The 23,750-nt window shown below is 48.5% G+C and overlaps 1 protein-coding gene across 2 annotated transcripts in view; it reads left to right on the top strand.

Annotated features, from left to right (window-relative positions):
* Positions 1–23,288, top strand: part of Samd4a (sterile alpha motif domain containing 4A) — a 221,552-nt gene extending 198,264 nt beyond the window's left edge. For both annotated transcript variants that reach the window (XM_090345011.1, XM_090345010.1), the window contains 5 exons: positions 4,710–4,828; positions 9,428–9,629; positions 10,487–10,613; positions 19,543–19,626; positions 23,079–23,288. In XM_090345011.1, coding sequence (XP_090201137.1) covers positions 4,710–4,828; positions 9,428–9,629; positions 10,487–10,613; positions 19,543–19,626; positions 23,079–23,107 — 561 coding nt within the window. In that variant the 3' untranslated portion in view covers positions 23,108–23,288. The remainder of the gene's footprint in view (positions 1–4,709; positions 4,829–9,427; positions 9,630–10,486; positions 10,614–19,542; positions 19,627–23,078) is intronic.
* The last annotated feature ends 462 nt before the right edge of the window (positions 23,289–23,750 follow it).

Below are 23,750 nucleotides of genomic sequence, written 5' to 3'. Positions count from 1 at the left end.
CCACAGCCCTGTGTCACAGTGTTAGCTTAGGGGCCTATGTTGGAAACAGAATTGCTCCATCCTCTGAAATATTCAGTCCTGGATTTTTTTCCCTTAAAAATCATAATAAAATATTTGTAATAGTTTACCAAGAGCAGCCAGACACCAGACACTGTCTAATGATGATCAGGGCCGAAAGTGCTTACTTGTAGATGGATTTTAGCAAGGGACAACGCCACATGCCACAAGCCCCTTGACTACTTTTAATCAGGATTCTGCACTTGTGGGGGGGGGGGCACTAAGGGGAGGGAGAAAAACCAGGAACAGGGAAGGCAAAAACACACTGAAGGATGCTACAATACATTCATTCCAAAAGTATTGAGTATGTAGGCCCTGTCCCTAGCTAGGTAGCTTATGGGATGAGGGTGATGTGAGACAAACAAAACTGACAGTAAAACTTTCGAGGGCAGCCAGGCCCTGATGGGTCACCCTGTAATTCTAATTGCTCAGTAGGCTGAGATCTGAAGATGGAGACGCAGAGCCAGTCTGAGCAGGAAAATCCATGCCACTGGGGGGGAAAAGGGCTATAGCTCAAGTTGGTAGAGCATCAGCAAAAAACACAAACAGCCACCAAGTGAGAGCTTAAGGCCCTGAATTCAAGCTCTAGAACTGGCACTCAAGAAAACAAAAAAAAAAATGAAAGGAAAATGAACCTACGTAAGAGTCTCGAGGGTGCAAAGGAAGAGGAGTGGTGGCTGCTGGACCCCAGAACCTGAGCCAGGATATCTCCTGGGAGAACTGTCCCCAACCTTCGAGACAGTAGAGGACAAGGTACATTCTAGCCAAATATGAGTCCTCCAGCCACCTCTCAAACAATATCCCAGCCTCCTGCTTTGTGTGCACAGCTCTTGGTCTCCAGACCTGATGAGGAAAATATAAGTTCCTATTTACAGCTCATAGACAAGTGTCTCATTCATGAGGTGAGTAGTCACTGCTTTTACCCACTCTCTTCCTCGTTGGCCTGATGCTTCTCAATCTTGTGCTATCCTGCCTGCGCTGTTTGGACATCCTGGACATTCCTCTCTGTTTCTCCGGGAGCCCCATGTGACTTAGAGCAAATACAGCACCAGGTGGTCTCAAGTGACCTTGACCACAGGAGCCTGGCTTATAATAGGGGCAGGAAGGATCTTTGTGACATGGCTGCCTGCCTGAATCTACGACACGATGGACGAGCCCAGCAACTGTTCTGGAAGGGAAGAAGTGCTGCTCAAGACGTTATTAACTTAATTTCCAGAAAGAGCAAACGCCACCTGAATAACTTTCCACAGCCAGGGGTTATTCTATATGAGCAGCATGCCCTCTCCTTGGAGGCCCAATCCCCAGTCCTGGCTGAGGTGAAGCTAGTTTCCAGACAGCCCCAGCGTGCCAGAGCTTCAGAAGGCTGGAAGCAGGAAGGTTTTGACTAAACCAAGACCCCTTCCTTCCTCCCTAGAGTGGAAAGCAACAAGTCCTGGGAGTAGTGAGAGAAAGATGAGGAACGTTCAGAGCTTTACTTCTGTAAACCAATTGCTTTGAGTCCTGGATTTAATATCCCAGGCTTCTTGATGGGGTGTGTGTGTGTGTGTGTGTGTGTGTGTGTGTGTGTGTGTGTGTGTGTGTGTGTGTGTGTGTGTTGGTACTGGGGCTTGAACTCAGGACCAGGGTGTTAGCTTTTTTCCTGGTACTCTACCACTTGTGCCACAGCTCTACTTCCAGCTTCGTGCTGGTTAATTGGAGATGAAAGTCTCTTGGATTTGTTTGCTGAGTTGGCTTCATACGGATCCTCAGATCTCAGCCTCCTGAGTCGCTAGGATTAGAGCCACTGGTGCTCAGCTCTCTCCCTCCCTCCCTCAGGGCCTCACTTGCTAGTGCTCTACCACTTGAGTCTGGCCGTCAGCCTTCTTGTTCTAACTTCCTGGGACGATAGGTTTTTGTTTCTTGAGATGTTTCACCTGACGCATAAACGAGAGGACAGGCTGCAGCCATCTTCCTCCAGACAGATGGATTGGTCTGGGCCTGACAGGGACAAAGCGCTCTGAACTGGCTGGCTTGGTGATATTTGGGTAGTCTCTTCTTCACCATATCCCCAAAACATTGGGCTGCCAGTGGAGGGGCAAGTGGGTGATGCAATGCCAGCCATTAGCACTACTTTGCAGGCACAGAATACAGTTATCACACATCCCTGGAACCACCACAGCCTAATTGTGGCCTGCTCCTTGTATGGCTTCCACATGAGAAAAGAGCCACCATCTTCACTCTGCATGCCAAGGGAACAGTCCCTTTCTGCAGCCCCGAACTCCATGAGCCCAAAAATTCCTGGGCGCTGTATGGGACAGCTCTGTGTCCGTATTTCATCTTTTTAGAGGCTGTCACTCTGGGAGATGTTGTGTACTGACGCCATGTAATGATGTTCTTGGAAGGATGTGCATGAAGTAAATCATTTGTTCTTTTATCTCTTTCTCCTGCACATCAAGCCAAATGTTCCTCCATCTGGTTCCAGACTAGCTCTGTTTTGAGACCATGATGCCATTTGGATTGTGTTGCTATTGGGGCCAAAGGTCAAAGTTGAATATGACTGAATGTGAAGAACTCTCATTGTCCATCCCCAAAGTGCTACTCTGTGTAGCCAAAACCTCTTATTTCAGACATCTGGCTGCAGTGTGCAGTGTGCATCAGACACTAAGAGCACCAGTAATTCTCCATGTTTTCTGTGGGTTGCTTCCATGCATCCTCCCAATGTCTCTTTGGGCAAGGTAGCATCACCCTCAGTTTCCAGTAGGAAGGGAGGCTTGGGTAGCAGAGCTTGCCTAAGAATGTACAGGATTCACCCCCTGCCCATCTGGATCCAGACCCTTCGTACAAGCCGTCCCTGGGCTGGACGCTTCTCACGCAAGTCTTCTCGATCACTTAGTGGTTATCTTGTGTCCTCCCTATAATCTAAAGCAAGATTTCTTCTCCATCTTTATGAATCCAGTAGAAACAAATGCCCTTTGTCCAGGCATACATGGTAGACAGATGCTCAGGGAGCATTACCAGCAAGTGAGATGACCATGGAGGCGAGCCACAGAGGGGGGGACCACGCCCTCACCTGTATTCGTGGGGCCCTGGCCCTCTTCTCTGATGGAACTTTCCTGTGTCCTTTGGGCAACCCCCCCCCCACACACACCGGGTGTGCATCCTCACTGGCATCAGCTAAGGCCACGCAGGAGGAAGGCACTTGCAAGTCAACGTGTCTACAATGTCATTGCTCTGCTTTTGCCCACAGAGTTCTGCTGTGTTGCTCCTTAAAAGATTACACATCCTCAGGAGAAAATTAAGCTGTCATTTCCTTTTTTTTTTCTTCATGTAAAGAATCTGTTTCCTTTATGGGAACTAGTCATTTGGCCTGTTACTTTAAGTAATATTTTATTGCTACATGAAAGATTTCATGCCTTATCGACACAACCACTTGGGATTTGTTATCTGGTGTTGTGACTGCTAATCAATCAAATCAGGTAGATTTCCCATGGCTTTCGTGCTTTAGGCATTTAATGGGGGACTCAGAGATGACATGGGGTCCTTACCTAACTGATCTTCCTTCAGAATCATCAGAGCACTTACTACGAACCCCATCTTCTAAGTCAGGCCTCTGGATGTTCTCAGTCAGAATCTGGGATGTGGAAGAGACCCAGTCTTCTTGGCTGATGTCAATATACTATGAATTTGAGGGTCATTGCATTGAGAGACTCATGTTCCTGAGCTATGGCGAATGCAAAAACCATACATAAAAAGATTCCTAACAGCCAGGCACAGTGGCTGACACTTCTAATCCCAGCAACGGCTGAGATCTTGAGGATCGCAGTTCAAAGCCAGCCCAGGCACTAAAGTCTGTGAGACTCTTATCTCCAGTAAACCAGAAGTGGCCCTGTGTCTCCAGGAGTAGGGCGTTGAGCTGAAGATCTCAAGGACATCACCCAGCCTGGGAGTTCAAGCCCCATGATGAACCAAAAAAAGAAGATTCCTAACATAGTTGTGGTATGGTAGGCAAACATCCCTACACACAAGTTTACCTAGAAAAAGCCTTGCAAGCATCAAATCTATCTCTTTTTCTGAAACTCCTGGCAAGGTATAGTCTCAGCCAGTGCACTGGGGGTTATAGCAGGGTGTAGGACCACTTAAGGAGACATAGCTCAGCAACACCCTTAAAATCCAGAGAATATGCACCAGTATCTGAAGTCCCAGAGAACCCCTCCAGGGTGACCACACCCCATCAAGAAGATCGATTTTTGGAGTGGCTTAGAATTTCCATTGATTATGAAAAGGCAGGGAGCTGCAAAAGCCAGGGTATTCAGAAATCAATTCCACAATTCATTCTTAGGTAATGAGTAGTATCCAGAGAGGAGTCAGAGGCCAGGAAGGCTAGGTTTTGATCAGCCAGAAATGCAACTAAAAAAAAAAAACAACATATATATATATATATATGATAATTCAAAGAATAATGTAGATACCTTCCCAGGTGCAGCCAGGGCTGTGAAACTGGGATCTTCCAAGACAGTGTCCAAATTATCCTGACTGCTGTTTGGACCAGGTTGAAAACAGGTGACAAAAAGGCAACTGCAGAGACACCGATACCCTTCCCCTGTTAATTGTATGTTTCTCCCTATAATACCAGGCTACGTCACCCATTTAAAAGTCCTGTTTTGTTTTTGCAGGCATTTACAGAGACGCAGAAAAAAAGATTGTTGTCATGGAAACAGCAGGTGCAGAAGCTCTTTCGGTCCTTCCCTCGGAAAACCCTTCTAGACATATCGGGATATCGACAGCAAAGAAAGTATGTTGGGGTTTTGTCCTTTGTGATACAGGGGTGATTTTCTTAGTGCCTCACTGCATGCCCACGCGCTGGGGCAGGATTCTAACTGAGCTTCCATCCTTGTCCATACAGATGTCCGGTGGCCAGTTCTGAATCTCACCCCTTAAGCAGGTGGGGGTTGGGAAATGGCTGTTTAGAGAGAGAATTCCCAGAGATAGAACGGCATATAAGCTTCTGTAACGCAACTCACACTGTCGGGATGATGGCACTAGACTAGAGGCCCAGACAGACAGAGCAGGTATGAATTCATGAATCCTGGCAAGCATGGGCGCTGCTCTGCAACCAGGGCCTCAACCAAAGTGGGCTCCTCTCTCAGCACCTTAAGTGCTAGTATCATTTTTTTCCCTTCCTTCTAGCTGCAGAAAAGCTAATTATAGTTGGTGGCGGGGTGAAGAGCCCAGTGCTAGTCTATTTTGGTCTGAGCTGCAGTCTAATAGTAGAGCAGAATCATTCGAGAATGATTTTTCATAGTACTTCAACTTCTTGGATGCAGTTAAAAATAAGCTTGGGGGTACTTTTCAACCTGTTACCCTTAATATTGCTTTAAATGGAAGAATCTGATTGCGTAATAAAGGTGGGCTGAGTGTTAGTTCTTAGGTGAGATGGAACAGTAGAAGGAGACTGGACTTCAGCCTAGAAGGACAGGGAAGTCATTCAGAAATAAGAAAATCCACATTCTATCTTACGCCTTGGAGACATGAACGGACAGCTCATAACATCTTTCCTTGCACCTAACAGTTCTGAATTCATTTCATTCCTTAGTGTGTATACAAAAAGACGCTTTGGTGTTACAGTGTAGGGGTATTTGTTGACATAAATGTACCTTAAAGCATCACTGTTCTGTAGTATTTGAAGGTGATAAAGCCAATTGGAGTTTGTGAAAAGTCTTCATAAAGATTGACTTTAAAAAAAAACAGTTATCGGCTGGGAGTTGGGCCTAGTGGTTAAAGTGCTTGCCTAGCATGCATGAAGACCCAGGTTCAATTCCTCCGTACCACATATAGAAAAAAGCCGGAAGTGGTGCTGAGGCTCAAGTGGTAGAGCTCTAGCCTTGAGAAAGTCCAAGGACAGTGCTCAGGCCCTGAGCTCAAGCCCAGGACTGGCAAAAAAAAAAAATAACAGTTATCCTATGACTGCATATAGCACTGTTTTTTTTTATTCAGCAAACATTTATTTAGCACATACTATGAGCCAAGTGATAGCCAAGTATTTTAAAAATATGATACATTTCATCCTTGCAACAACTCTGAGGTAGAGCTGCTATTCTTAATCCCAATTTAGAGATTGTGTGGGAGACAGTGGAGCTTGGATCAGGCAGGCCGGGCCTGTCCTGGCTCCGTGCTTCTTCACCATGGAAGAGCCAGAAGATTCCAAGCTGGAGGAGAGTGGTGTCTCACACCTATAATCCTGGTTACTCAAGAGACTGAGATCTGAGGATCATGGCTCAAAGCCAGTCCAGGCAAAAAAGTTGGGCAGAAAAGTCTTTGTGAGACTCTTATCTCCAACTAAGCACTTAAAAACTGAAAGTGGCACTGAGACTCAAAATGGTAGAGCACTAGCCTTGAGCAAGAGAGCTCAGGGATGGTTCCCATACCCTGAGTTCAAGCCCAATGACCAACCAAAAGGAGGAGGAGGAGGAGGGAGGGGAAGAAGGGGGAAAAGAGAGGAGGAGAGGGGGAGAGAGGAAAAGGAGGAGGAAGAAAGGAGGAAGAAAGAGAGAGAGGGAGGGAGAGAGAGAAAGAGAGGGGGGGGGAGGAAAAGAAAGGAGAAAGATTCCAGTAAAGCAACAATATGGCCAGCCCTATGGGACTGCAGTGCTGGCAGCTGGCCTCAGCCCCATCTACTCCCTAAAGACCTGAATGAAATACAGTTTAGACCTCTATCCTCTCCCCCATCCCTTCCTCTACATTGACTTCTGTCAAGCAAGGGGACATGCCAGAACCTGACTGCAGCCCCAGGTGCTGGGGATGTAAATTCCTAGAGGAAGGAGTTGGTATTGGCATGCTGAAGTTGAAGATAAGGCATTCCAGCTCTTTGCTCCTCCTCCCCAAAGCTTGTCTGCTGCCTCCATGAGCCATACTTGTCACAAAACTCTGCTCAGGTAGTCATGTATTAGACTCCACCTCTCCAGAATTATCAGTTATGGCTTGGATCAGGTTTGCCAGGTGGGAATCCTGATCGATCTCTTTCATTGATTAAATAAGAAAGAATGAATTCAGCCCCAAAATGTGGCTGTTCTCTTGGATGCTGCTAAAAACCCTGAAAAATGCTTTGTTTTCATGACTATTTCCACTGAGATCGTTTTATGCTATTAATTTGCTTGGACGACCTGTTTCTCCCATGATACCAAATAACCACAGCCCAGTCCCTGCTTGAATTATCACAAATCCTAAATTAATTGCCTCTTATTCATGTTATTTTACCAAAGACTTTTCGTGCATTTCAAGGTAATGGTATCAGTTCGACTTAGACGGCAAAGGAGAGACACAGATGGGCAGAACAGAATGAGGAAAGCTTACTCCTGCCACTTGGTTGTAGCCCCAGGAAGCATGATTATTCCCTTAAGCTTAGTGATCTTAATTAAGTGTTCATTCAGGTACCAGTTGTGGCAACCCTTGGCAAATCTGGCTTTGTGATAACCCATGAAGGCTTTTTTCTCAGGCCTTATCAGGAGAATGGCCTGCCCAAACTCCTACAGTCACATCCTTCCCCAGAACCTTCTAGATTCTCTTCTGCCTTCCCAAACAGATGAGTCCCAACTCTAGGAGTCCTGAGGTGACTCATTTCTCCTGTAATGGAATCCTCTTGAGCCTAGCATAGTAGCACATACCTGTAATTTGTAATCCTAACCAGGGTGACCAAACCAGCCTAGGATACACAGCAAGATCCTAAAATAAAATTTAGAAAGAAAAGAAAAAAAGAGCAAGAAAGGATGCAAGGAAGAAAATCTTGCCTTCCTGGAAGCACAAATCATTTTAGCAACATTCATTGACTGCTGTGTTTTGCATATGAAATAACTTTTGAAAAATCATACCAAAATGGAAAGTGAGAAAAAAAAAGAAAAGAAAAACTATCCACACTAAATAAGGAAAAACATCTTAGCAGAATCCTGAATCATCTGCCAGGTGGCCAAAATTCTGATTCCAGAAATCAAGGAACTAGTTTTCACATTTTTTCTTAAAAAGAAACAAGGGGGGAGGGAACAAAAAAGAAAAAACTTTTCTTCTTTCAAAGAAACACTTACACCACCCAGGACCCTGTCCCTAATTTCTTCTTGCAAATTAAAAGTCATATTCTTGTGGGAAAAAAAAAAGGAAAAGTGGGGAGGGAAGACAAAGACACCAAGAACCCTCCAGCGCCCTCCTCCTCTTTGGCTGCAGATGGAGAACACACTCTGGCCACAAAAGCCTGGAAGAAGAAAGGAACCAAGCCTAGAATTCTTTTCCCCACCCCCCTATCTTCCTAGGAAATTTAGGAATCCAGGGGAGAAAAGGGATGTTGCTCTGAGCTTTTCTGCACTGCTGGTCCAGACAATCCCCTCCCACACACATGCACAACTCTGCCTGGCTCAGGAAATGACTGTTTTGCAGGGCCCCTCTCTGGTTTTAGCTACGTCAGCCTGCCTGCTGAGTCTCTCCTCGCAGGCCTGATACAAGCTCCCCCCTGTAGCTGGACCAGCAAGTCTGCGACATCTAGTGGCCGTTAGCAGTAATGCATGTCCACGGAAACCTCTGACTCTCTTGGAAAGAATGCGTTGGTTCCTGAAATCTCCACTGGCTGCTGTGCAACCTCCCAAAACTGAGGCTGGTGAACAACATGAGTTCTTCAGTGCTGAGCTCACCCAACCCCCGGGAGAGCAGCCTCCTGCCTGGACCCAGGAGTCACTGGGAGACTTGCTGGCCTTCGAAAAGCCCAGGCTGCAGGGACAGTGAGACACTGTCTGTCATCTCATAATTGTTCCGCCCACAGATTAGGCAGGCGGTGGAGTTTAGAGGACCATCATGATGGCAGAGACTCTGTCATTCACCCAGCGTTTATTCTGCCAGGAACCCAGAATTAAAGAAGACAGACGCTGGGCCTTTGTTTTCTAGAGCCTTCCAAAGAGCCTCTGTCCCTCTAAGTATGCAGCACCAGTGTGACAGGAAGTGTACGCGGTGTGATTGAAGGCATGCTGTGACGGGCACTTCCGTTCAGGTCCTGGCTTTGCCATTTGCTGTGTGCTTGCAAGGCACCTGTCCTCTTATTCACCCGGGGCCTACAATGCAGTGCTGCCCCCCACCCCCCTTGCTGGCTGTGTGGCCTTAGCAAAATTGTCAGGCTCTCTCTGTTTCACTTCTCTAGATGTCAACAGGATACTTCACAGGGTTGTGAGCAGGTTGAAGAGCAGTGTGTAAGTCCTCAGGCAGGTCACGTGCCACATGCCCTCCGATGGCGGCTGCCAATGTTTAATCACAGCTCCTGGCTAGCCCAGCGCTCCCCATGGACCACTCCACCACGGCAGTCGGGGTTCTCCAGACAAATGACTGATAGTCTCTGGGTTCTTTCTTCTTATTCTTGCAGTCGAAGCTTCGGGCAATCTAACTCCCTCCCAACGGCCGGCTCTGTGGGTGGTGGCATGGGCAGACGGAACCCACGCCAGTATCAGATCCCTTCTCGGAATGTCCCTTCCGCCCGCCTGGGTCTCTTGGGCACCAGTGGATTTGTCAGCTCCAATCAACGCCATACCACCGGCAACCCCACCATCATGAAGCAAGGAAGACAGGTTTGTTCTGCCTCCTCGGGGTGGGGGTGGAAGGTGGCCAGCCTCAGAGCCTGATGCTTCAGGACTTCCCAGATGACCCCCGGGTAGGAAGAGAAAGCAGTGAACCCATGCCTCCCAGGCAACCAGCACTGTTTGTATGGTTTCCAGGGGAGACCAAGCGACCCTGAGGCTGTGCCTGGAAGGCTGAGCACCAAGTTAGCCTTAGGAATCCTGCCCAGAGGCCCTTTTAGAAAGATGCTCTGTTGATCTTTGACCTCCAACCTACCTCAACACCTCCCAGCTCCAATTCCAGGTTCCAGAGGACAATATTTAAGGAGCTTTCTCTGCCTGTCTGTGACAAATGGCTCTTTTGCCATGGTCCCAGATCTCTTGCTACAAGATCTAGAGCTCATCTCTCTGAACCATGCCCCGCTCCCACCTTTTACCTGTGTGCTCTCAGTTGCCTGGGTTGGCTTTCAACCAGGATCTTCACATCTCAGCCTCCTGAGTAGCTAGGGTGATAGGTGTGAGCCGCCAGCGCCCAGCTTGGCATCAACATTTCTAGAACTCCTCCCCACTCTTTTCCCTGGAAAGTGACAGGGAAGAGTGTCAAATGTGGTCAGCGAAGTTTGGGAGATGGAGGAGATGGAAAGCGAGCTGGTGGGAGCAGAAGCCATAACTGACAGGGAACCTGGGGTGAATGTATGACTATACAGATGGGAAGCTCCAGCCTCCAGAGCCTCCCCTAGATATTAGATGGGCATTCCCTGCAGCTTTGGCCTCCTGAACTCTGGCTTGGGACCCCCATACACACTGCTGCCACCCATCCCAGGGTCTAGACTAACATCCATCCCCCTCCCCCATGGCCTTCTCCCTAGAACCTGTGGTTTGCCAACCCAGGAGGCAGCAACAGCATGCCCAGCCGCACGCACAGCACTGTGCAGAGGACCCGCTCGCTGCCCGTGCACACGTCACCACAGAACATGCTGATGTTCCCGCAGCCAGGTACGACCCAGCTGGTGCCTGATCTCTCCCTTCCTGCCCCGCTCCCCCCACCCCCGGGTGCCAGAATAGATGCCCTGGTGACCTGGCCCGAAAGTGCTGAGCCTCAACTGTCACCACGCATTCTTTTGAGCTGGTAGAAGTCTTTCCTTTTTTAAACCATGCCTTGCCAGCAGGAACAGCGGCTACCTGGCTGGGAGCCAGCTTCATGGAGCCTCAGAGTCAGTGGCAATGTGACGGGGATGTTTTTCATATGTGTCATAGTCCTAGATGGATTGATTAAACCAGAGGTATCATTGGAGAGGTTCCGTGTGTGTGTATGTGTGTGTGTGTGTGTGTGTAGAAAAAGCGAGAATGAGGCAGAGAAAACTTGATTGTGGTGGTGCTAGTGTGAGATTGTCTTGGAAAGCATGCCCATTGGACTACTACTATCTTTTCCCTTGCTTGGTTTAAGAACAACTTGGCCCACTTCAAGTCCATCTCCACCAAACGCCATGCCTTCTAAGCTAGGGTGCCCAGAATTATGCACAGCCAGCAGATCTCTGAACCCTTTCTCCATGCAGGCTGTGACCTCCAGATTCCTGGGAGGAATACAGAACCACACAAACAACACTGTACACCTAGGTAGATTAGGCCAGCCAGGCAGCAAATCAGAGACAATGTGTTATACCTACCAGAAATGCCCACCAGAGGCTGTAGGAGCACTGGACAGCAAGCCCTAGCAGAGTCTAAAGAAGGAACCTGATCTGTAGCCTCAGGTAGCCCAGGAAGCTTCTTGGAATTGGAGTTGAGTTTCAGAGGACAGGTTGAAAAGATGGGAGAAGGGCAGTTAAAGTTAGAGGCAGTATAGAGCCCGGAGCTGGTGGTTTACACCCGTAACCTAGATCCTCAGGGGGCTGAGATCTGAGGATCTCCGTTTAAAGAAGGTGGGGGAGAGCGGGAAGATGCTAAGGAGAGGGTGGACCCCTGGGGAAGGCTGGTCAGGAGAGGAAGAAGCACCAGCCACAGGGTTCCACACCTGGAAAACCTGCTCTCTCCTAACTCTAAAAGTTTCTTTGTTTGCTTCCTTTGGTTCAAGGCCTCTTTTCTCCATTGCCATACTGGTAGCTATTTTTTTTTCCCTAGGGAAGAAATGCTTCCAAAGTAGGGTTGCAAAGTCCTCCTTCCCGAGTCATAGAGCCCAACCCTGTTTCTGTAGACTCCAATAAAAAGGGAACTTAGACGGTACTTGGAGATGTTCTAGGCACCAGGGGCTCACCTCTGAATGTGCGTTCATCTTAGTCCCAGGCTGTATCCCAGCTTCCCCATAGCCTCATGGAACCCCTACACACCCTCGAGTACAGCGCTGGCCCTGAGCCTCCTGCCCAGTGGCCATCTTCCCATTCTTTTGTTGTTGTGGTGGTTTATGGTTTTTTTTGTTTTTGCCAGTCCTGGATCTTGAACTCAGAGCCTGGACACTATCCTTGGACATTCTTAAGTCTAAGTCTCTACCACTTGAGCCACAGCACCACTTTTTTCTGTGTGTGTGGTACCGAAGAATCGAACCCAGGGCTTTATGCTTGCTAGGCAAGCACTCTTACCACTAGGCCACACACCTGGCCTTCCCCATTGTTTTTGCTACACTGTCCCTGAGATTCTCCCATCTACATTGGGAAAAGCAGGTCACCACTGTAAGAGCTGGGCCATCTATGGACACTAAAGGTTTGTTGAGTTGGATTCCAGCCCGCACCTTAGTTCCTCACCACTGTCTTAAAACATGTGATTACCAGGTAGCCATTCATACTAGGGCCTCAGTGCCTTCTCACCCTCCTATTATTTACTTCTTTTTCCAGAGCCTATTATCCCTGTGTTTGATGAATCAAATGACACAGAAAGGGCTCATAAGGAAAAGGGAGCCTCACGCTCCCCTAGCCAGCCTACACCCTAGTCGCTTGTTCCAGAGGCAACCCTTTAGAGTCTGTTTTCAGTTTTCTTGCAAAATAACTACCTATCATTGCTAAATAAATTTGCTTTACACACTGGAACTTCCAGTTCCAGAGCCCTTGGTGAAGTGGCTCACACCTGTAATCCTAGCTACAAAGAACTCGAGACTCCAATTAATCACTAGGAAATGGAAAGCGGGGCTGTGGCTCAAGGGGTAAGGAGGTAGCTTTGAGCTGAAGAGCTCAGGAACAACACCCAGACCCAGAGTTCAAGCCCCATGACCCACAAAAAAAAAGGAAGAAAGAGAGAGAGAATTACAATGGGTTATTGTAGTTGGTAGTAGCAGTGGTATGTTTTTGTTGATAAAACTGAGGTTTGAGCTCAAGGCTTTGTGCTTGCTAGGCAAGTGCTCTATCATTTCAGCCATACCCTCAGACCTTTTTACATTAGGTTATTTAAGTTTGACACTTTTTATCTCAGGTCTCAGAATTTTTTTTTCTTTTTGTCGGTGCTGAGGCTTGAACTCAGGGACTGGACACTGTCCCAGAACTTTTGTGCTTAAAGCTAGTGCTCTACCACTTTGAGCCAAAATGCTATTTCTAGTTTTCTGGGAATAAAATCGTGACTCCTCTCAGGATGAGGCTCTGAAGGATGAGGCAGACCCCAGGTCCCCTCACTGAAGAGCACAAAGTCTCTGCCAAGGGCATTGTTTTGCAGCCCTTGCCCCTGGCTTGCAAGTATGTCCTCTGCCCTTGCCAAAAATACATCCATTGTCAGAAGTGACCATGGGAGCTTTTTCCTGCTTCTGGAGGAAGCAGCCTCTTTACAGAGACAACTGCTCTTCCTCTAAGCCCAGCCCAGATAAGGCTGATCCAGACAGATAGGCGTCTGGCAGGAGGTAGAAGGGCTTTGACCTGAACAGCAGCATCACCTGGTTAGCTAAAGGCCACTACTGGGGCCGGTGGCCAGGTGCTAGGACTGAACTACAGCTGTATCAAGATGGCAGGAAAAAGTAGCTTTCCTGCATGTGCAGATGTGAATTACAGGGAATGCAAAATGGAATAGCGATATATGATCAATTCCAAATTTAAAACCTCAGAAAACTGCCGTATAATATAAGGAAGCCCCCTCTCCCCCGCCATCCCCAGCTCTTAGGTGTCTACATCTATTTGAAGGCTCTGGCAAAAACTTAAAGAATATAACACATTTTAAGAAAGTCCTGATACTGTGACCTTACAAATCATCTTATAATGGAAGCCTTTGAGTCTCTCCAAAGAATACAGGAAATAGCAGCCAAAAATGCATCTCCCACTTGAGACCCAGGGGCCTTGGTTGATTCTGGGTGGCTTTTCACTCTATTTCTTGCTGACTGGGCTTCATGTGTCTCAGGACCAGCAGGAGTACCGCTGGTCCTGTATCTTTTTTTTTTTTGCCAGTCCTGGGCTTGAGCTCAGGGTCTGAGCACTGTCCTTGGACTTTTCTCAAGGCTAGAGCTCTACCAGTTGAGCCTCAGCACCACTTCCGGCTTTTTTCTATGTATGTGGTGCCGAGGAATTGAACCTGGGTCTTCATGCATGCTAGGCAAGCACTTTAACCACTAGGCCAAACTCCTCGCCCCTGGTCCTGTATCTTGTTGGCCTCTGGAGGCTAGAACTCCTCAGCTGGGCCTCTTGAACAGAGAAGCACAAGATCTAAGACACTTGGCAATAGGGACAGACTTAAGCTCCAAACCATGGGACACAGCAGGGACACCACACTGCATACAAAGGCAGGGGTTCTTTCCCGTTGGGAAATTGCTTGGGGAGCGATCCTTTCTCTTGGAAGCAGCTGTGTTCCTGCTGATTCAGGCTCAGCTGTCCCTTCCTCCCCCAAGGCTCAGAGAAGCCTAGAGTAGATTTCACAAGAAAACCACCAACCGGATGGGTTGGACAGCCTTACAAGCCTGCCTTCTGGAAATCTCTTTCCTCGTATGAATAGCCATTTGCCAGCCAGTCTTGGCACCACAACACCTGGATGTGAGAGGGATGAGATGACACTGCTCATGATTGGTCAATATCTGTTCACCACGTCAAATCCCCTTCAAATGCTGGCACATGATTCAAATCCTTCCTTCCTTAGACTGCTGCACACTTGGGAGTACAATATACACGGATTGTATTTTTTTCCCTCTTTAGCATTAGCTAAACAGATTAAAAACAAAGAACTGCCTTTAGAAGGAGTGTAGAGAAAGCTACTCAGGAGGCAGAGATCAGGCTGATTCCAGTTCATGTTAGGAACACCCCGTCTCAATGAACAAATCAGGCATGGTGTTATTTATCTCCAATTAACTATCAAACAGCCAGATATGGGAGTGTGGATCAAAGTGGTAGAGTGCTAGCCTTGAGCACAAAACCTCAGAGACAGTGCCCACCCTCTGAGTTCAAGCCCCAGGGGACCAGTACAACAACAATAGCAACAATAATGACAGCAACAACTAGAGCATAAAGGGTTGAAGGCATGGATAAAGTGATAGAGAATTTGCATGTCAAGCACAAGGCCCTGTGTTCAAACTCCAGTAGTTCTAGGAATGCTGAGAGAAGAGACATGCCATTAGAGCCCGGATCCACTGAGGAAAAAAAAAGAAGCAAGGAGCTGCCATGTAGAGGCCCAGGCCCCAGAACAAGACATATTTAAAGTTACCTGGTAAACATTTGCTGTTTCCCTTTTGCCTTGGCAAATGAGTCCATTTTACCACAGCCAAGAACCCAGGAGACCCCATGTCTCTTCCTCTACCTCTTAAGTCGCCAGGGGGCAAAGTGATGGCGTGCCATCATACCCACTGTGTTTCACCAAAGTGACTCCCAGAGGACCCAGAGGTCAGGATGCCACCTGAGGAAAGTTGCAGTGCCCACAGCAGCCTCTGGGGTGGCATTCATTCCTCACATCTTTCTGCCACCTGCCATGCCATCTCCATCATACTCAGCTTGCCTGCTGCCCTGAGCCGGCTTCCCTGCCCCGGCCATTTCTTTTCCTCTTGTGACTTCCTCCCCCTTTCCTCCTGGTCTCCACCTTGCCTCGTGTGGCCCATCTTCTTGACTGTCATGGTGGGAGTTCCTCCCCTGCTCTCCAACAGCCTACTCCCCGTGTACCCACACTCAGCAGAGCTGGTTTGGCAGTCAGTGGCAAAATGGACTTTCTAAAGGTTCTTTCCAGAATGTCCCAGTCTGTGCCTCATCCTAAAATCCTGAAAGAAATCAGCTTCTTTTTAAAGGTATGGCTCGGCAGTAGAGTATTGGCCTAGTGAGCCCAAGGCCAAGTTCAAACCCCAATACCACCAAAGAAAAGAAAAAAGAGAAAAGGAAACAAAGAGAGGGAGGGAGGAAGGAAGAAGAAAGAAGAGAAGATCAGCCACTCCATGCCTCGAGACAGTGCTGAGAATTTGCAGTTCAGGTGTTACAAACTTGGGTCAATGGCCAATGTGCTATGCTCAAGTGGGCCCTGAACCCTTAGAGATGCCCCTGGACCTGAGGCTGGACTACTCTGTACTTGTGGGGTTGCTGAGAGACATAGTTAAGAAGTTTCAAGGCAGTCTGGCCTCTGAGATCCTCTCTTAAATCCTGGATTGATACAAGGCCAGGGCAAAGAAGAATCTAGTGCCGGCCGAGCGTCTGTCCCGCATCAGAAATGTTTACAGCTGGAACTACTTCAGACTTTGGTTTTATGTTGTTTTGAGGGGAGGTGTGGGGGGCTTGAGAATTTTTGCAGGGATTTTGCTCATTAAGCATGACAAATCTTGACAATCCAAAATATGAAGCTTTGGGTGCTTCCTGTCAATACCCAGAAAGTTTGAAACTTAGGTGTCTGACTCAGGGTGATTCAGTAAATGCCCAGAGATGGTGACTGAGCTGAGGAGACAAGCTTCCTTTGAACAACCACAGAGCATGCGTGTGAGGAACAGCTCCTTCGCTGTGCCCTAATCTCTGAGGAGGTGGAGCCCTTTGGCCTAGAAGAGCTATGACAGAGGTGGCAGTTACCACTGGCTACAGCCCACCAGATGTGCCTCAAGGACTCTCCTCACACCACGTAGGAGTACAGCACATAAACCCGCCTGTCAAAAACACAAACCCATGCCAGCTCATTTGTACAACTACTTACAGATACACACACACGCGCACACACACACACGCGCGCACACACACACGCGCGTGCACACACACACGCTCACACACACATATTAAAACCCACAATCACAACCAGCGCTATTGGCTTATACCTGTAATCCTTCCTACTCATGAGGCTGAGAGCTGAGGATCATGTTTCAAAGCCAGCCCAGGCAGACAAATCTGTGACCCTCCTATGGATAATTAGGCAGGAAAAAAAAAAAAAAAAAAAAAAAAGCCTGAACTAAGAGGTATGGCTCAAATGATAGAGTGCCATCCTTTGGCAAAAGAAGCCAAGCAAGAGAGTGAAGCTCTAGGGTTCAGGCCCCAATACCAGCACCAAAACCAACAGCAACTTACACTCTTAGGAAACTGCTGGGCTTAAGACTGTGGAGGGAAGGGTGGGTCACAGCAGAGGAAGAACGAGAGATGACCAAGCCAGCAGACTCACTCTCTACCTAAAAGAGCAGCCACCACGGTGTGGGGATTTTGGAGCAGATAGGCCTGTATTTCTCAGCCCCTCCTCCCCTTTTTCTGGAACACACAAAGTCGGGCTTGGAAAAATGGCATTTTGCAGTGTGTTGGCAAGAAATCCTGCAGCTGAGACACTTCTCTTCAAATGTCGAGCATCTTTATTTATCCCAGTCTCTCCACAGTGTTTGTTTAAAGGGGAGCAATAGAGAGTAAACGCAGTCTTACAATGAGCATATGGGGTGGCTATAATTGCTGAGGTTTGTTTTTTTTTTCCTTCATATTTGCTAACTAGCTATATATAAAATTGTGTTTCTATTTTATAGATTTCACACCCCAAAGGCTGCTAATTTTTGCATGCATATGATTTTCACATGAATGGATGAAAATACGAAAATACTCTTCCTTCTAGAATTGCCTAATTGCCCCGCACCCCTGCTCCCTGCAGCAACTAAAAGATGGAGGCAGGAGAGATTCCTGCCATTTTGTTGGACTCCCAACTTCCTTAGATGCCCCAGTAATGCCCCACTGTTCAGGAATTGGCCCTATGGCCTTTTAAACCCATCAGTGCTGGAACTTGTGACCAAAAGAGCACTAACTCCTCCCCAGTGCTCACTCCCATCGATCCATTTGGCCAAGCTTCTCTTTGAGAATTTTAAATAATAGAAGCAACATCTGCCTCTGAATTAGCTGGAAATGGGAAACCCAAATTCCCAAACAAGGTCTTAATGAATAGCTACACAAATGCTGCAGTTTAGACATTGCTTTCAAACTACACCTCTGTCTCTTCCTCTCCCTCCTCTCCTCTCCCTCCCTCTCCAGAAGTGGGACTGGTTAGAATGAAGGCCCAAGGACAGACAGCTTCCCAGGTCACAGAGAAAGGCAGTGGTAATGTGGAGATTCCTCCGTCTTTTGGGGCCACACCCCATGTCGACACCCACTCTATATAGCTTTCTGCCTTCTCTCTAGGGCTTCACAGTTCTTAAAAGTTTCTTTCTTCCAGTACTGGGGCTTGAACTCAGGGCCTGGGTGCTGTCCCTCGGCTTTTTTTTCTGCTCAAAGCTGGCACTCCACTCCTTGAACCTTCCTTCTTGCTGGTGGTTAATCAGAAACCAGAGTGTCACAGACTTTCCTGCCTGGCTGACCTCCAGCCACCATCCTCCGATCACAGCCTCCCCCGAGTAGCGAGGATTATCGAGGTGGGCCACCCGTCCTCTCCCGTGCTGCACAGATGTGTGTGAGTTGTACAGAGTCTGGACCCTGGTGTGTTCGGAAATCACTGTGCCTGTCGTGGAGTGCTTCCGGAAGTTGGGACATTTGGAGATTTAATAGGATGAGGGACAAACTGCCGAGAGCTCCAGTCAGAGCAGAGGAGGCTCCTAGAGACTGCCTCCCACTGGGGAGCTGGGGACAGTCCAGATGGTGTGGTGGGGGGAGTGGGAGCCCTCATGCCTGTGGAATAGGCCTTTCCGCCCTTCCTACTGACATAGGCACGGGGACAGTCACCATGGCATGCCAGGAGGAGAACATGGACTCTGCAATCACATCCAGGTTTTGTCCTAGATCTGTGTCAGCTGGCTGAGCTTTGATGGGTGACTGAGCCTCTTGGACCCCCGCTTAGCCCCTGCACTTGTTGGGCAGATGAAGGACTTAATGGATCTAAAGCGCCCAGCAATCTCACGTTGAGAAGAGGCATCACTGGGCTGGGATGGGGGGGGGGTGAGGCACGGGTCGAGGTCATACCTTGTAACTCTTAATGAAGCAGAAACACAGTAGGCCGGGTGTCAGCACAGAGAGCAGCACTGAGACCTACCCCAGAGATGGGAGCACTCAATGGGAGGCACAGAAAGTAAACACATCATATGTCAGTTGTGAATGGAGGTCAGGAAGGAAAAGGAGGGGAAGGGATAGTGTGCATAGGTATGTATATATCCAGTGGAAGATGGCGGAACCTGAGCCATGAAGGCAGGAAGAAAGTGAGAACATCCATTCCAGGCAGAGCACATGACAGTGCAAGTGCCCTGGGGTAGAAAAGGGTTTAGGATTGAGCCAGGGTGAGTTTATGAGGACAGGGATATATCAAGAGGCTAGATTATATGTGGCCTTGCTGGCTGTGACCCTGGGGATTGGCTCCTCCTCTGGTGGGAAGCTGCTGGAGGGCTCTGAGCAGAATGAGAGTGATAGACTGTGACTGTGACCTGCTATTTTTAGCCACCTGTGCCCAGGATGGACTGTGTCTAACACTCAGAGGTTGGTTGCCCTTCACACCGGCCCCAAAGGTCCTTCCCAGGTCCTCTGAGGGAGGGATACTGCCAGACCCTCACCCGGCAGGTGGAGCAAGGGGGCCTTGGGCATACTTCAATACTGCCCATCACCAAAACTGCCTTGGTCTCTTGCAGAATTCCAGCTTCCTGTGACTGAACCTGACATCAACAATCGGCTGGAGTCCTTGTGCCTCAGTATGACAGAGCACGCCCTGGGAGGTGAGTGTCTCCCCTGTATGTCCCCATCCTCAAGCGCCGGGGACAGTAACAGCCAATGGCTGCTGCGTTCCGGCAGGGGAACAGGAGGGAACAGAGAAATCCACCTAAGGGCTGCTGGCGGAGCCCCAGTGAGAGGCAAGTCAATGACCTGGAGACCAGAGACCCAATCAGGGTCTCCCTTCCCCAGAAGCTCCTCCGCCAGGTACACCAGAACCCACCCCAACCATTGCTGCCGCCAAACATGGGGCCTGGAAGTGCCAGGCCCCCAGAATGGAACTTTTAGTAGGAACGTCTCCCCCGAGCGCGGGCTGCTTTCCTTTGCAGAGCTGGATCCCCAGGTCCGGCCAAGCATATCCCAACAGACTCTAAAAATAGAATTTTTGAAACAAAGATCCCTACTTGTTTTCCTGTCTCCCTGCTGCAAATGGTCTGCGTGCTCCCTGGAGTCCCCACGCAGTCTGAGCTGCCCTTCACCGCGCCAAGGGACGGAGCATGTGTACAGCAGAACCAGGAACGTAGGCTGGGGTGGCACAACCCCATCAGTGGCCATGTGCCCTCTCCCTTCTGTCCCCAATAACCTTTATCACAGACACTCAGTGAGGTGACTCAGGTCGTAGGCTGACAGCTGAGCCACCCTTCTAGGGCCCAGTTGTGCACCTGCTGGCGGCAGTGGGCCGACAGCCACTGTTAGCTATCCCTGCAGACCAAACGATGAGAAGACCTAGCGGGCCCTCTCCAGGAGTTCCAGGGAATCCCATTTGCAAACCACTGTTCTCTCATGACTTTACTGATCCTGGGCATCTTACTGCATCACAGAACCATCCTGGGAGCTCCGGCAGGAGGTAGCAATGGCTTCTCTTCCCTGTCTCACTGAGATTGGGTCAGTGGCTAGCTAGTGCCGATGGTTTTCTTGTATTCCTGCCTGCTTAGGAGGCTAGATCTGCAGAGGGTGAGTTGAAGCCAGCCTGCGCAGCAAAGTCCATGAGACCCTCATTTCCAATGAACCACCCAAAAGGTGGAACTAGAGCTGTGGCTCGAGTGGTTGAGCACCAACCAGCCTTGATTGAAAAAGCTAAGTGCCCAGACCCCAAGTTCAAGCCCTTCCACTACTAGCACAAAAAGAAAAGATGAAGTCAGCAGCCCCCTAGAAAGCATGACAAACAACCAGGTACCTGATAATGTCTGTGATTTCGGTGAGCAACACGTGGCAGAGCTGTCAGCCTGAAGAAGGAGGAAGTACAGATATATGCAACAGTAAGAACCCACCAAGAGAACGATGCAGGAATGAAACGCCACAGCCCATGACTGATAGCAAATTTCTGGGCTGTCTTGCTCCACAGCAGTCAGCTTGCAGGGTAAGAAGCCCCAGCTCCATGTTTGGCTCCCCAGGGCCTGATAGATAATTGGCATGTTGTCGGACACTCTGATCCAGCTGTTAAGTACACTTATCATTAGTAACGAGAATGCCAGATGTTCTTTATTAAAGGGAGAGTACATTGAAATGACTTCATTTTCTAGCCCTTTATTCTATGTTTACAGAATACCTTTCTGAACTCTGATGGGTTGTTGTATTTGGTTTTGCTGGTTTTAGTTGTTGTCATCCTTATTCATCTAAGCCTTTTTACTGATTGTGTTTTTGTTTTTTGTTGGTCATGGAGCTTAAACTTAAGGGCCTGAGCACTGTCCCTGAGCTCTTTTTTTTTTTTTTGCTCAAGACTAGAGCTCTACCACTTTGAGACACCGCTCCACTTCCAGTTTTCTGATGGTTAATCAGAGGTGAGTCTTACAGAAATTCCTGCCCAGGATCACCTCGATCCTCTGATTTCAGCCTCCTGAGTAACTAGACTTGCAGGTGTGAGCCACTGGTGCCTGGCTTATTTATTGCTAGTTGTTGTTATTGTTGTTGTTTATGATAGGAAGTCAAGTGGACTGTTTCTTGGATAGAGGATGCCAGTTAAATTCAGGGCAGGTAGTCTGATGGGCCCTCCCACAATGACCCTACCTCTCTCTAAGACAATCCCTTCCAGGTGCCAGGAGATGGATCTTGCTGGGGACCAAATGCCAAAGAATTGCCATTTTACAGGAAGACAAGTAGGAGAAAAGGAAATGCTTACCTCTCAGGTTCCTGGGATATCCCAGCCTGATGGCCAACCCAAGTGCTTGGTGTCTGCCATGACGATTTGTGAGTCATTATCTAGGCTTGCATCCAGCTCTGTGGGCATTACCTCTCCCCACCCCCCATTCTGGGAAGATGAGCCACCAGTCATGGCCTCCATGTTCCTCCTGCAGACAGGCTCTGTGTGCAGGTATACCGCTGACTACAGAAGCGAGGCTGTAAAGAAGAGAACATAGTGCATTCTCTGATTTCTAGTATGTACACTTCATCTTGCTCTTCCTTCTCTCCTTCTCTCCTTCCCCTTCCATGGAACTTGCCGGCTCACTGTAGTCAAGATGGAGACTGTGCAAATTACTTTCCCAAGGCGCTGAGCTGGTTTGTCTTGGGAGGTTGTCAAAACGACCATACTACCTATGATGGCTGCATGTGGATAGTGTCCCTTGGAGCTGTCTGTACTACTATAAATAGTGGGTCTGGACTGGCTGCGCCTGCCCTGTAGATAAATGCAGTCACCCTGGAGAGATGCATCCTGGGGTTGGAATTCAGGGAGAATGCAGCTTGAGTTGAGCTAGATGAGATTTCCATGTTCTAGCTCTAAACCTGTGAAGGTTTAGTGTTCATGAATATTCCAGAGAGCCTAGCCAGAATACACTGCACTCCTGGACATGGAGGAGGGTTCTCTACAGCTACCCTAACACTCACATGAGTGTGCATACACACATGGACCCCTGTTCTCTTGAAGCCAGTTACCACACCTAGAAGCCCACGCTGACACACAGAAGGTGAGTGATTATTGAGATGGTTCTTGGAAACCAAGAACATTAGACATGCCCCTCAGTCGGGCACAGTGGCTCATGCCTGTAATCCTAGCTACTCAGGAGGTTGAAATCAAGGTTCAAAGCCAGCCTGGGCACTAAAGGACCTGAGACTCTTATCCCCAATTAACCTCTAAGAAACAGGAAGTAGGGCTTGGCTCAAGGGTAGGGTGACAGCCTTGAGCTGAAGAGCTCAGGGACAGTACCCAGGCCAAATTCAAGCCCCATGACCCCCCCCCCCCCAGACAAAATTAATTAATTAATTAATTATCCCTTATCTTGTTTTTTTCCTGCCTAGAAGGAGAGTACTTGGGAGAGGATTAGTAGGTCTTTTCATCTTGGAGCCCAGATTCAATGACTCCAGGTGGGGGTGGGGAGTAGAATGGTACTCGTGGTGGTTGAATGAATGGTAAAGCATTTATCTGTCTCAAGAGGCTGAGAGCCCCAAGCTACCACTGTTAGTGGGCTGAGGTAAACCTGGAACGCTATCTATGTCCCGTACGTGCTGCTTTCTCTTCTAGATGGGGTTGACCGGACCTCCACAATCTAGAAGCTGAAGATGAGAGTGACCGCGCTGGCCGTGAAATCGACTGCTGCGGGCCCAGTGTCAGACATCTTCAGGGTTGCATAGAATCCTCCAAGATACTTTGCAGTCTTTTCCCCCTGGTCCCTCGCCCATTTTGATTTTGTGAGAGCGTAGGTCATCCTTGTAAACATATCAGTAGACCTGGGATTGGTGATATTGTCATTTGTCTCTGTCATGGGATGGTTTGGTGTGCAGGGTGGGGAGGGGTCTCTAAGGAAATATAGGACTGGGAGGGAGAGGAGAGGAGGGATGCGAATGATTTCCTGGCTGGAAAGAGGGGGGCGGATAATTCTGCCATGAGACACAGGAGAGAGGCAGAAGCTCTACTCCTTGGGGCATCTTCTCAGAGAGCCCAAGTTCAGGCCACAGATGATGGATACATGCAACCAGAGCAATATGCCGGCTCACCTTATGTATGTCTCTCCTGTTGGAATTTCCCAGAGGCCTCTGCTCTGAAAGAGCTGCAGGAGAGGGCCACATGGCAACAGCAGCAAGAAGAAATTAATTCACTCCAGCAAAAATTTCAGCTAAACTTTTGATTTGTGTATTGTTTACATAAGAACTTTAAAAGGGTACATACTATGTCAAGAATTTGGGTAGAATTTCT

Source organism: Megascapheus bottae, chromosome 14, assembly GCF_031878675.1.
Source record: "Megascapheus bottae isolate mThoBot1 chromosome 14, mThoBot2.hap1, whole genome shotgun sequence".
Taxonomy (NCBI): Eukaryota; Metazoa; Chordata; class Mammalia; order Rodentia; family Geomyidae; genus Megascapheus; species Megascapheus bottae.
Note: the sequence above shows the minus strand (reverse complement) of the source record. Positions and strands in the feature narration are given on the sequence as shown.